The 13957-nt window shown below is 41.4% G+C and overlaps 1 protein-coding gene across 1 annotated transcript in view; it reads left to right on the top strand.

The window, feature by feature from the left end:
• Window positions 1–13957, top strand: part of CAMK2A (calcium/calmodulin-dependent protein kinase II alpha) — a 186853-nt gene that overhangs the window by 106149 nt on the left and 66747 nt on the right. Inside the window, exon 4 of the mRNA XM_015426573.1 lies at window positions 13598–13652. Within this exon, the coding sequence (XP_015282059.1) occupies window positions 13598–13652 (55 nt within the window). The remainder of the gene's footprint in view (window positions 1–13597; window positions 13653–13957) is intronic.

The following is a 13957-nucleotide window of genomic DNA, read 5'->3' as shown; positions in this document are numbered from 1 at the left end:
TTGAAGGTAGAATGAGGAAGCCGGCTGCGCATGCATGCACATGCACAGTTCGGCCAGGAGCCTCAAATGCTCCTGAAGACAGGCGTGCCGGCGATCCCATGGCCGCGCTTGCTGCGGCATTTCAGGTAAGTGCTGCTCTTTTGCAGGTTCTTTTGTGATGCGCATTTTCGGCCTGAAGGGCCGGATCGGGGACGGGTGTGCGCCGCTTCCCAGATATTGCGGGGGGATCGCGCCCGTTTGCTGCACCCCCGATCCGTCCCTCTTCCGGCCCTAAACCTCCTGTGTGACCGGGGCCTGAATTAACCAATGTAACCTGAATGGAAAAGCTGATATTAATTTATTGAGGTGTGAAATCCAGTTAAGTAGCCATTTAATTTCTTTGTGAGAGCTTAACAAACTGGATCTATGTAGACAGAGCTTCTGGTGCCCTTTTCTCTCTGCCACCCCAATATAGTGTTTTATTTCAAATTTTTGTTACAATTTGAGATGGAGGAGGAACTGAAAGGGCATTGATTCATGGCTCTGTGAGCAGCAGTGTATAGAACTGGGTAAACTTGTAGCATGAAGGGATAGCTCATCCCCTTGGGCTTACAAAGGGAGCTAATCCCATTCCAAGCACTGGAACAGCATTCATTCATATCAGCCCCCTTGTACTTCATCTTATAAATCAAACAACAGTGATGTATTTATGTATCACTGTGATCTGTAGCAGGGTAAGAATGAGGTAGATGCAGAAAAGCAAAACAATTTTGCCCCACAGGCTACATTGATTAAAAGAAGGCTCAACTTTGGGTGGATATTTAGAGAGAGGCAAACCTTGACTAAGCCGCATCTGTATTTTCTGCTTTGTTATGTTGACCTTTACCCAGACACTAAGGTCTCAACAACACAAGATGCTGGGAGTTTTTTGGACAGAGCTCCCAGTGTTTGTTTGTTTATTAAAATATCACAGTGAAGGCCCCAAATTCAGAGTAGTATCATAGTACAGGGAGAACGGAGTTTACATGTGGCATCACTTTCCTAATCTGAAGTGATTGTAGAGAATTACTGTTTGTCCCGTTGTTGTAGATATTCAGGTCCCACACGTTCGCCACAATGGAGCAAGTAACAGCTTCCTAAGGCCATTTCAGGGTGGGAAAGTGGTGCATGGGTTAAACCACCGATTTCCTTGTTGGTCCTGATCTGAACTGGGATCCCTGTACACATGATTTTCCTTTAAAAAAAGAAAAAAGAAAGAAACCTCCACTTGGAGCTCTGTTTTTAGAAAGTTCTGGTGGCTCATGCAGCTAAAACAGGGCTGCCAAGTGGGGGCGGGGGGGCCGATAAACCCCCGCTTCAGAGGCCCGATTCCCGCTGCTGCAGAATGGGGCCCCGGGGAGAACTGCGCCCCCCGAAGCGCAGCGTGGCTGCGTCACCAGAGGTGACACAACCATGTCAATGGGGGCGTGGCCCCGATCGTCGGAGGGAAAACGCTATGGTTTTCCCTCCGACGATCGGGGCTACGCCTTCAATGTGATTGACATCGTGCGTCACGTCCGGTGATGTGCTGGCAGCGTGCACGCATCGATGGACGACTCCCGGTCACCTTGCTAGCTTCCATGGCAGAGTAAGGATTTAACTCTGAGTTTCCCAATCCTCATCTGACACTCTAACCTAGGGTTTCCAGCTCCGTGTTGAGAAATTCCTAGAGGTTTGGGGGTGGAAACTTCAGGAGGACAGAGTTTGGGGAGGAGACAGACCTCAGCAGGGTAGAATGCCATAGAATCCACCTTCCAAAGCAGCCATTTTCTCCAGGGGAACTGATCTCTGTTGGCTGGAGACCAGTTGTAATTCCAGGAGATCTCCAGGCCCCACCAGAAGGTTGGCACTGTAAGCATCATATTCTAACACACACCCTATACTACAATGCCCCTCAGCTTTCCATCCTTATTTTTATGTATTTGTTTATTTATTGAATTTTTAGTCACTGCTCACCCAAAGGGTCTTATGGCAATTTACAATGTTAAAACCATATAAATAAGATTAAAACAACAGATAACAAATATAAAATATTAACATCAAAATGTTAAAGTATTAAAATATGTGACTGGCACCATACCACTAACAAAAAACAACACAAACATGTGGATTACCCTCCAAAGGCCAACCTAAACAATTTGGCCTTCTATGCCCTGCAGAAACTAAATGAGTCCAGCAGGGCACGTGTGTCATCCAAGAGTGCATTCCACGGGGTAGCTGCCACAACTACTAACAGGTAAGACGTTTGGGGCCAGGCACCCTAGAGGATGACTGAAGGGACCATAGGGGTTATAACGTCCTTCCCTCCCCCAGCAGCCTCTTCATGGGAAAAGTTTGACCACATTGCAAAAGATGTACAGTAGCAAGTTGTCCAAGTAAATGGTGTGCTGGCCACTGCTGGGTCTGGCCAAGCACTGCAAGTTGTGTGGAAGATGCCACTGGACCCAGGTGAGTTCTGTCGCAACAAGTCACAGCCACAGCCACACCTGGAAGAGTTGCATAAATTGCATGGTAAGAAACGTTGGAAGCAGGGGTCATTTGGGGCTGGAGCGCGCCGGAGCACTGCTCCATCAGCCCCGGTGGTGGCAAGCCCCGCCCCCAGCTACCCACCCACAAGCTCCTTCAGTCTAGAATCACACCACAACAGTGGCAAGATCTCTCAATTGTATTCTATGGCCCCATAGAGCCATTGTATTCTATGACTCCAGAGAGAAGGGGTTTAAAAGGGGGAGGCATCTTCAAAAGCCTCCCCTTCCCCAGCCCGCCTGTCAAGGCGGGCTGGGGGGGGGAAGTGAAGAGAGAAGGTGTTTAAACTTTAAACCCCTTCTCTTTGGAGTCACACCACCATTGCGGCGTGATCTCGCCATTCTATTCTATGGCTCCCTAGAATAGAACGAAGAAAGTTTAAACTCCTTTTCTCTTTGCTTCCCCTCCCAGCCCACCTTTGCAAAAAGGGGGGGCATCTTTAAAAGCCTCCCCTTCCCCAGCCAGCCTGCCAAGGCGGGCTGGGGGGGGAAGCGAAGAGAAAAGGGGTTTAAACTTTAAACCCCTTCTCAGCTGGGGAAGGGAAGGCTTTTGAAGATGCCTCCCCTCTTTTGCTTCCCCTTCTTACATCACTTCCGGTGATGTCAGGGGGCGTGGCATATGCTAAAGTTTATTCGGTATGCTAATAAGCTCCAGCAGCTCTTTTTCAAAGAAATGACCCCTGCTTGGAAGTTCGAGATGCGATGGCCCCTGCCTCAGACCTCCAGACTGAGTGGCAAGAGAGGCTAGATAGTTAGATAGGCACACTGACCTTTCTTCCTGTATCTACTCTTCTGCCACTGTCCTCTTTGATATGCAGATTGTAATCTCAGGGACCAATTTCCCTTTTCCCGCTTCTCTCTCATTCTGAATGAAGACTTGCTCTCTACCAGCATGCACCAAGAGAGAGACATGCTGTCCTTTCTTGACACCATGAGGCAGATGGGCCTCTCACCAGCCACCTCTATCCTTTATCTGATAAGTTAGTAATCTATCAATCTCTGGTCTTTCCTATCCAACGTGTACTTCTCAAAGAGAGAAGTATTCCTCTTCTAAGCTTGCAATGTGGCTCTGTGTAGCTTTGTAAACTGAGTAGCCTGGTAAAGTGACACTCCTGCGTATGTAGATTTATTTAAGCACTCTGCCAACTAATGGTGACTGAACTAACCAAGGGCCCTTGTCCTGCCTTTTATTGACAGAGACCAAGTTTTGAAGGCTGGCAAAATTGTTGTGGTTGCCTGTGAACCTTACAATGGCAACTGGAATTTTTTTTAAAAGTATGGGTGCTGCTTCTATATTATTTTTGTGTATGGGATTAACCCACAATGTATTTTTTTATTTTTAGATTTATGACTTTTCTATAAACTGTGGACTTTCTCAGCTTTGTAGAAAGATTTATCTAGTCTGTTCATGGTCTCTAGGTTTCAGTATCCAGAGATGGAGCTATGTGGAGAATTAGATATATTGATACTGAAATTGGCTTGCTCCAGCCAAAAGGTTACTGCCAGATGTTGCACCAACTGAAGTTTCTGACTTGTCTTCAATGACATTCCTATGTAGAGTGTGTTACAGTAGTCTAGGTTACAGTGGAATGGGTCAGTGCAGCTATATCAGCTGAGTCAGAAAGAAGTCCAATCACATTAATCTGTTTTTCCATCAGTAGGACAGAATGAAATAAAACCCACAAACAGTTCACTGAATCATCTAGATATACATTTTCCCTATCTACAACTGGCAGAGCAATCCCCTTTAAAACATCAGACTGACTGAGCAAGTATCACTGTTGTCATAGCTAGATTCAGCTTCAGTTTGTTTTCTCTTAGCATAACTATTGGAACACAACAGTCAAGACACTGGCCAAGGACAGAAACAGCCACATCTGGAAGCTTATTTAAAGAAATACAGAAATATATATATATCTGGTCAATCAGCAGATTTTGGAAACACTAAAGAATTGGCAAAAATCTGTTTATCAACAAGCAAAGCAGCAAATTGTGAGCAACAATCCATTCTTTCATAGTATCTTTGGACTCTTAAACAAAAACCTATCATTTGCCTCCCACGTGTTTATATGAATATGATAAAAAATTCTGTTAAAAATGTAAAACAGGAGGGGAATGCAAAACAGGATGAACATGTATATCTGAGGGTTAGCAGCCCAAATTACAGAAGCAAATGATGAGAAATAAAGTAGACAGGAATAACAGCCATGTCTCAAACCTCAAAACCTTCAAACCCACAAAGGCGAGAAAGATTCACTCATGCATAGCAAAACTCATTCCCTATAATAATGCTGAATGAAAATGCCGTAATAAATCTTTAAACTAATTCAGTGCAAGCCAGAGCCAGCCTACAACACTTTAATACAATTGTGATGTTTTTATGGTAATTTTTTAAAATGAAATTTCATGGCAAACGTACAAGGGAACAGAGCTGAGATGCGATGAAAAGCATAAAATATCAGGAAAAACTTGCTGCAAGAGCAGCAAGAGAGTAAATTATCCCCTTTTTCTCTAGTTTCCACCTACCAGTTGCTTTGCTATCTCCCCCCCCCTCTATTCTTGTACCATCTTGTTGCATCAGTCAATATCAGTAACAGTTACAGGTCACAGGTCACATTCTTCTTAGAGAGTGATACTAAGTGGGGAACCTGTTTTTACCTTCCCAGTGTACTGCCATGGGAAAAGGATGCTAGCTATGGGTCCTCAGTGCTTTCTATGTTCACGTAAATCTTATCAGCACTTGCTGTCAGGAATAGAAAACCTGGAGATATACATGCTTCATTTATTGTACCATGGCAAGCAGAGTTGAATTCAATGAGTTTAAAATGGTGTGTCTCTGCTCAGGGTGACACTGGCTGCGGTCACACTGGAGGCTTGGTGCGATCTGGCTGCACTTCTATTTGCAGTGGTTTAAATAGTTGAGGGAAGTTTTGATCAAACATCCCACCTTGAACCGGCTTCACCATGTGCTCGCCTCATGGTCAATCCTTCAGATTGTTGCAGCATTCTATTCTTTGTCTTTCACCCATGCGCATAAGCGTGTATCCAAAGCTCCATCTCCTTTTTGACAGCTCCACAATCCCTCTGCCAAATACTCCTCAAACTCCTTCCCTTCGCCTCTCTTCCTTGAAATACATGGGGGGGGGTAAAGTGCAGATTTACATGAGAGTAGTCCTATTGGCTTCAGTGCATTTACCCTTGTGCCAATCATGGGATGCTCTCAAAAATCAACTCTTATGCAGAAACAAGAGAGAGGGTTCCCCCCCTTCCCCGGATAGTAATAGGAAATTGTTGAAGAGACATTGATGACAGCAATAGTATAGGAGATAGCAGCAGAGGAGAAATGGGAAAATAACCCATTAAAAAGACAGAGACTGATAACTATAATATTAGAAATAGAAATAGCAGAAATAGAAAGGATTGACTTTATAATAGAATTGTGATAACAGTCTATATAACAGCAAATACCATAATTACAATTAACATATAGTCAAATAACAAGCAATAACAAACAATAAAAGAAATAAACTACAGCATGGCATCAGGATCTAGTAATGTGGGTAATGTCAGGAAAAGCTCTTTACCATCCCCAGGACAATTAGGATTAATAGGACATTCCAAAGCAAATGTGGGACAAATGACAATTAAAGATTTAACGACACTCATCCAAGAGTGTGTCTCACAAGCATTACAACAGCATACTGAACAAACGTTACCAGGAATAATGAAAAAAGAAATTGAACCCTTACAGGAAAAAATGGAGGAAATATCCAATCAAATAAAGATGGAAACAGAACAAATTAAAAAGCAAATTTTAGAGAATAAATTAGCAATAACAAATATTTTATCAACGACAAATAAACCAACCAGATGGCTAGCCTATAAGATTAGGAAAGAGAGAGAACAACAGGTAATTTCAGCATTAAAAAATTAAAATAATGAGCTCAAACACTACCCTCAAGATTTGAAAGAGATAGCGATGAAATTTTATGAAAACTTATACCAATACAAGGGTCAAGATTCACAACAAATAGAAAACTTCTTAATACAAAAAAATTACAAAAAAATTGATGAAACTCAGAAGAAACTCCTAAATGAAAGTATATTACCATGTGAAATTATTGAAGTAATCAAAAGGCAAAAAAAAGAACCTGATGGCTTACCAGTGGAAATATACCAAACATTTGAAGAAGAGATCTTCATACCATTTAAAGAATTAGTACAAAATATAGTGAAAGAAGGGAAGATACCAACATCATGGAATGAAGCTCTTATAAACATTAATACAAAAACCAAGGTCAGACACTAAGGATATTAAAAACTATAGACCTATTTCTTTATTAAATGCTGATTACAAAATCTTTGCGAATATACTAGCAGCAAGATTTTAAAAAGTATTAGCACAAATTATACATCAAGATCAAGCGGGTTTCCTTCCTAGAAGACAAATAAAAAATAACATAAGAACTATTATTAACGTACGAGAATATTATGAAATACATCCGGAGAAGCACTTAGCACTGGTATTCGTAGATGCGGAAAAGGCATTTGATAATGTCTCATGGGAATATATAATTCAGAAGTTGAGAGTATGGGATTGTGATAGTAATTTTCTGCAGTATATAAGGAACAATAAGCAAAAATTATAATTAATGGAGTATTGACAGGAAAAATAGCAATTCAAAAGGGAACCAGACAGAGATGTCCCTTATCTCCATTACTGTTTATATTTGTCTTAGAAACGCTAAATGATCTAGTAAGGGGAAATAAACAAATAAAAGGCTTGAAAATTAAAGGTGAAGAATTCAAACTGCAGGCATTTGCGGATGACCTAGTCTTTATTTTGGAAGAACCAGAGATATCAATGGCGCATTTATTAGACACAGTTCAAAAATATGGAGAAGTAGCGGGATTTAAATTGAATACAAAGATAATGACTAAGAATTGTACACAGGAAGAGAAAGATAAGATATCCAAGATTGCAAAGTTGGAAATTACTAACAAAGTTGTTTACCTAGGAATTCAGATGACCAACAGAAATAGTGGATTAATGGAAAACAATTATAAAAAATTACTGGAAGAAATTAAAAGAGATCTTCTAAAATGGAAAGATATACAACTATCACTATTAGGGAGAATAGCAACTATAAAAATTAACATTCTTCCACGTTTTCTATTTCTTGCTCAAAATATACCAATATTAAAGAAAAAGAATTTTTTGTGGACATGGATAAAATTGTAAGACAATTTATATGGTATCCCAAAAAACCAAGAATCAGATGGAAATATCTACAAGAAAATAAAGAAAGAGGGGGTTTGGGACTTCCCAACTGGGAACTTTATCAAGCCTTAACTTTAACCTGGATTAAAAATTGGATAAAATTAGAAGATAGAGAACCCTAAACCTAGAAGGGCATGACCTTAAAATGGGCTGGCATGCCTATATTTCGTATAATAAAGATAAAGTGCATTCAAATTTTCATCAGCATATAATAAGGGGAGCACTGATAAAATATTGGCAGAATTTGAAAGAAAAATATTATGAGAAAATACCAAGATGGGTTTCCCCACTCGAAGCATTTATTAAACCAACTCTTCTGACTAAAGACAAGATAGAAACATATGAGTACTTATTATATAAAAAAGATAAGTAAAAATTTGGATACAGAGAATATACATTTAACATGGTGGGAATATACACAACTAAAATCTATATACAGTAAAGATAAAACTATGGGCTTCTATACGGGAAATAATGAATTAGACAAGATATAGTTGTCAACCAGTGATAAACTAATACAAAGATATATGCAGGATGAGACGATTAAACCTTCAATGATAGCACAACAAGGGGGTTCAGATGTTGGGAAATGCAGACGTGCTGGCAGATGTAAAGACTGGACTTTCCCCGGTGTCGGCAAACTCCACTTCCAGGACGTGCTGGACCCTGGTGCCGATGACTGGGGCACGGAAGGCAAATGTTGTTGTCTAGTCATGCTCTGTACACCCACAAAGGTACCTTGACAATAACAGCACGAACTGCTTGTGTGACCACAGCCACTGTTAGCTACTTTGTACTACTCCAGGTGCATTCCTGGTGGCTTGCAAAAATGGTTGCATTATTCTTTCACTTGCATTTTAAAAAAAGGTTTCTATTGGCTTTAGAGCAGGTTCATTCTGAATCTGAAAACTCTGCCTACTGTGGCCTTTGTTCAGAAATAATTGTGAGCTCCAATTGTTTCCTTCTGTGGTGAGAAAATGGAGACAATATATATTAATGTTTTGAATTTTGAAGAGAAAACAAATTGGTTTCATGGTAGCCAGGGATTTTCTTATACATAAAACAAAGCAAATCGTATCCATGGCTGGTTTTGAAATTCAGGCTGGTTAGACAAGAAACTATTTTTTAAAAGCTACTGAAACAGACTGACACCTTTTAAAGCATCTAAACATATATAGAAGGAGGGTGAGGAGATTGGATTTATATGCCGCCCTTCACTCAGAGTGGCTTACAATCTCCTTCCCGTGCTCTCTCCACAACAGACACCCTATGAGGTAGATGGGGCTGAGAAAGCTCTGAGAGAACTTGTGCCTGACCAAGGTCACCCAACAGCTGCATGTGGAGGAATGGGGACTCAAACCCAGTTCTCCAGATTAGAGTCACCCGCTCTTAACCCCTACACCAAACTGGTGTAGCATGCCAGGATTTTAAACTAAATGGTCTGCACCCAGCCCTGGTCTTCCAAAGACTTAAGGGGACTTAAGGTTCCTTAATAGCAGCCCTTATAGTCCAGACTAGCCTGATCTCATCAGAGCTCAGAAGCTAAGCAAGGCGGGTATGTGGATGGGAGACTGGGGCTGCCATGCAGAGGAAGGCAATGGCATTAGTTTCCCCTGCTCCCACCAAGCCCCCTGAAATTTTGTTCCAGGGAGTCAGCAGACCTTCAGCAACCAGCTCAGAGGGCAAAGGTGAACTGGTAGAAATCAATATCCCTTCTTAAGAAATCTTAGGTTTTTGTGCTCTTAGGTTTTTGAAATGTATGGTTGGACATAAGCCAGAAGCTGACTTTTTAGATAATATTGTTTCTACTCCATTCTGGAAATTTTTTGGTGCACTGGTTGAGTGGGTAATATTTAAAGCGAGAGCCAGTATGGTGTAGTGGTTAGACTGTACAATTAGAATCAAAGAGTTCTGCACAGTGTAAGACTTTACTGGGTGGCCTTGGGCTAGATTCCCTCTCTCAGCCTAACCTACCTACTTTGGCCATAAAAGAATTGCGCCATTTAACTCTGAGGACGGTGGGATAAAACTGTGGTTTGTAGACAGAGAACCACCAGTGAACACAGAAACTGGAGAAAGCCTTCATAATCAATTGCAATATACTTTCACAGCTCTTGGACCCATTGCTCCAAACCCTGGAATTCTGTGTACTTATATTAGTACATTCTCAAGTGATTAGAAAATTCTGATCTAGTAGTTCTGGGTGCCTTGGGTGTCTTCCCAGGCTTCCTTTGTTACAGACTGTTGCGTTCTTCTTACAGTTGGAAATGTTTTCTACCACAACCTATTTCTAGCAGAGATCAGATAAGAACTGGATTTCCTCCAAAGGCTATGCAGAAGAAGTTGTGATTAAAATTTCAGTAGCTAAATCTGCAGCTTTTAGATTTTGCATAAAGGCATATAAAGCCACACGATGTTCACACAGACCCTTTGAGTCCCTAAATTGTTCCCACATGTATGTTCACAATTTTAAGTAACATCAAGTAATCTTGTTATATACTGAATTTAAACAGTAATATTTAAATATGCACAGGCTCAAGGATGTTCAAATATTCTATAGCTACGTGTATCTGAATAGCTTTGTTAAATCCATAATAATTGTCTAATCAAATGTTCAGCACTTAAACTAGATTGCTGTAGTGCAAACTGTGTACTGTAGCAATCACTTTGTCAATCTCAGCTGTATGGATATCTACTGTAATAACTCCTGTCGGTTTCTGCTTTATTGGTGTCTATTGTAATCATCTCTGTCAATTCAGTGCTGTGAGCTATTTTTCCATTGCAGTGTAGCAGAGATGGGGAAAGTGAAGCGTAGTGGAATTTACTCCTCTGTGTAACATTCCTTGAAATGTTTGAGCCTGGCTAATTTAGCACCTGCAACAACCTCAGGCCTGAAATCTTACTGCCATGTTTCACTATAGCCCAGATATTGCAGAAAACATTTATTTAAAATATTATATCCCACCTTATTTCCTTAGACTCAAGGCAGCAATGCAACAATAATTTGCAAAGCACTGAATGGATCCTATGAAAGTTGTCACACATTGGCCTATTGAGTCTCAAGAGCAGAATGTTGAGGCGATTATTACATGCCTCTTATTCCACTCTTGGTCTTTGTTTACTTTCAGAAGTTGTGGGTGGTGAAAGAGGAGTATTCCCTCTGATACAAAAGGAGACAAAACTAATCTGATAACTAGTTCCCACAAGGAGAAAGGAAAGTCACAAGAGAACATAAGATCAATTCAAGCAGCACCATACTTGCTTGGATACCATCTTTGTAGGATTGCCTATTAAGCTGTTAATCCACCAAGCTGAAGGGGAAAACTCTGGGTTAATGATGATAGGTCCCGATCACATGGACCGGAAAATGCGGGGGGGGGGCTGTTAGCCCTGGAGCAAAGTAACGTGCAGCAGCCCGATCACATGTTCCATCGAGGTCCCGTGGTTAGGCTGTTAGGTGCCGATCACACGGCTATCCTGCAGAGTGGCAAAGAAGCGGCGCAGTGCGATCACATGGGCAATCACTAGGCACCACTTCCGTGGCAAACTGAAATTTTTTTTCTCGACGAAGTTTGCACATGTGCATGATAGTTTGTGTGCATCCTGTAGAGACTTACAAGAAAACCACATCCGGTTTGCAACGGGACATGGACGAGTGCTGGATGCCACAGGATTCATGCGGAAACGCGATCAGACGCCCGCCCTTGCCCGCGTTTTCCGGAAACTAGTACCTCGTATGTGGTAGTTTTTTACTCCGCATCTTCGGCGAGAAGCCACGGGTTAGCCACAGGTGTGCTACGCCTCCCAGATGTTCCGGTGTGATCGCGCCCGGAAAATCCACGGGACGATCGTGCCTTCAGTGCAGCAAATGCTCCGTGTGAACAGGGCCATAATCAGGTTTTGGGAAAAACTAGGCTTGAGAGAAAGGGAAATAAGCTATACTGTTATTTGGTTGGGAGTATCCATTAGCTGTTGTTAGCTTCTGGCCAGAAAACAGAGTGCTTAATGTTAGAAGGAACCTTATCTGTCACTTAGTCCAAGTATGCATCTTAAATTCAGTTATCCTGTGCCTAAAACACACTAAGGCACTAATTCTGTTCTTTCCTGAGAAATGGGCTGTAGCTCAATGGAGGGAAATCAGGTCCCAGGTTCAATCTCTAGCATCTCCAGTCTAAAGATCAAATAGTAGGTGCCTGGGACTCTGGGAAGCCCATGTAAGAAAGGAAACAGTACCGACCTTGCTAGACCAGTGGTCTGACTTAGTAGCCCCATTCACATGTTACAGGGATGCAGTGTACATCCATTTGTAAGAAACAGTCCATACACGGTCACTTTACAAATGAAACTGTGGACCAGTACTTGGATAAATGTAGCATTTAAATCACATGTTGAGTTGTACATGTACTGAATGTAACATGAAAATTATTCAGTGCATGTATAAAGAAAAATCAAGTGTACACTAAACATGGATTGTATGTGCATTCACTGTAACTTTTGTGCCAAGCTCTATAGGGCAGCTTCATGTGTCCATGTGGAATCTCGGACAATAGATTCCTCAGTTTCATCCTGATCCTAGATGTATCTAAGCAATAATGATGAATTTCAATGGAGCTGCCAGCTAAGATTGCTTTGGATCGCAGCCTAAGACCTCATTCTCATATGAATGTAAATTTCCATGCTAGGTGAGATCAAAGATCCCTCTCGCAGGGCTCTTTTTGTAGCAGGAACTCCTTTGCATATTAGGCCACACTCCCCTAATGTAGCCAATCCTCCAAGAGCTGACAGAGCTCTTCTTACAGGGGCTACTGTAAGCTCTTGGAGGATTGGCTACATTAGGGGTGTGTCACTTAATATGCAAATGAGTACCTCAATGCCTCAATGACATTTTGAAGCAAAATGAGAAGCTGAAATACATTTATTCTTGTTAATCTGCAGCCTCTGGTAATCAGAGGTATACTGCCTCTGAATGTGGAGGTTGCTCATCATTTGCATTCTCTCTCAGGTGCTGAGATGTGGGGGAAGAGTGAATTCACATTGTAATTGAGCATTTGGTCTAAAGTTTGAACACTTCACCATGTGCCCAGATTGCCACCAATGAACTGAGTGACAAAATGAACTTGGCTTATCTTATTGTGCAACTAGATGAGAAGATGGAAAACCAAGCTCAGATCACCCATCTCTTTAAATTTATATAAATAGCACCTGGAGGGGATGAAGTTTGGATGGAGACCACAGTGATGCCCAAAATGAAATAAAATTGAGTACTTCACCACATGCTGAGCTGCAATGTAAATCTATTTAGTGTATGTCTGGGTACACAGAAAGGATCTTATGATGGCCATAAGGTTACCCTTTCTCTAGTTTAAATTCACACCTTTTCTCCCTCTTTTGGCTTGTATCCAAATGTTATTTCTATTGCATGACAATATTCAGACACAAAGACTGCTCTGAAATACTGCAATTCTTGTCAAGCTCTGTTAAGGTTTCTGTGTGATCCCAGGACCCTGTGTGTGTGTGAGAGAGACAATGTTCACATTTGTGCTTTGGGCATGCTATCTCTGTTACCATTTAGCAAAATAAAATAGGTTGCTTGGTGGGGGCGAGGGGAAATATAGATGAAGCTGAGCTGGTGATCCCCATCCAGGTTCCTGTACTTGTACTCTGTTGCACAAATGAAGTAAGTTAAAATCTAATGATAGAGGTAAAGGAGCCTTTTTTTAAATGAATGAGAATTTTATTCTGGCTGGTAACCTAATCTATTTTGTCTTTACAGTGAGACTCCATGATAGCATATCAGAAGAGGCACACCACTATCTGATATTTGACCTGTAAGTGTTAGTGGAAAATACAGAAATCCTCATAGGTATGTGGAGTATTTTGCAAAGCTCCATGAGCAGTCTCACCTTTCCTCTTCCATCTCACAACTGCAAACACAGCACAAGGAGCTATTTTCTCCATCAAGTTCAATGTACTATTATAGATTTTTGTTCAAGATATGTACACTTATTTTTTCCCTGTCTCATAAGCATCTTGAGTCCAACATGCAAAATGCGTTTGACTACAGCAGATGGTGGCACAAAAGAAATGAGAATGTCCAGCATAGACAGTGATGGCTCTGCTAAACTAGTTTTAA

Source organism: Gekko japonicus, unplaced genomic scaffold, assembly GCF_001447785.1.
Source record: "Gekko japonicus isolate JY-2015 unplaced genomic scaffold, Gekko_japonicus_V1.1 scaffold1447, whole genome shotgun sequence".
Taxonomy (NCBI): domain Eukaryota; kingdom Metazoa; phylum Chordata; class Lepidosauria; order Squamata; family Gekkonidae; genus Gekko; species Gekko japonicus.
The sequence above is the reverse complement of the archived record's forward strand: the minus strand, read 5'-3'. Positions and strand labels throughout refer to the sequence as shown.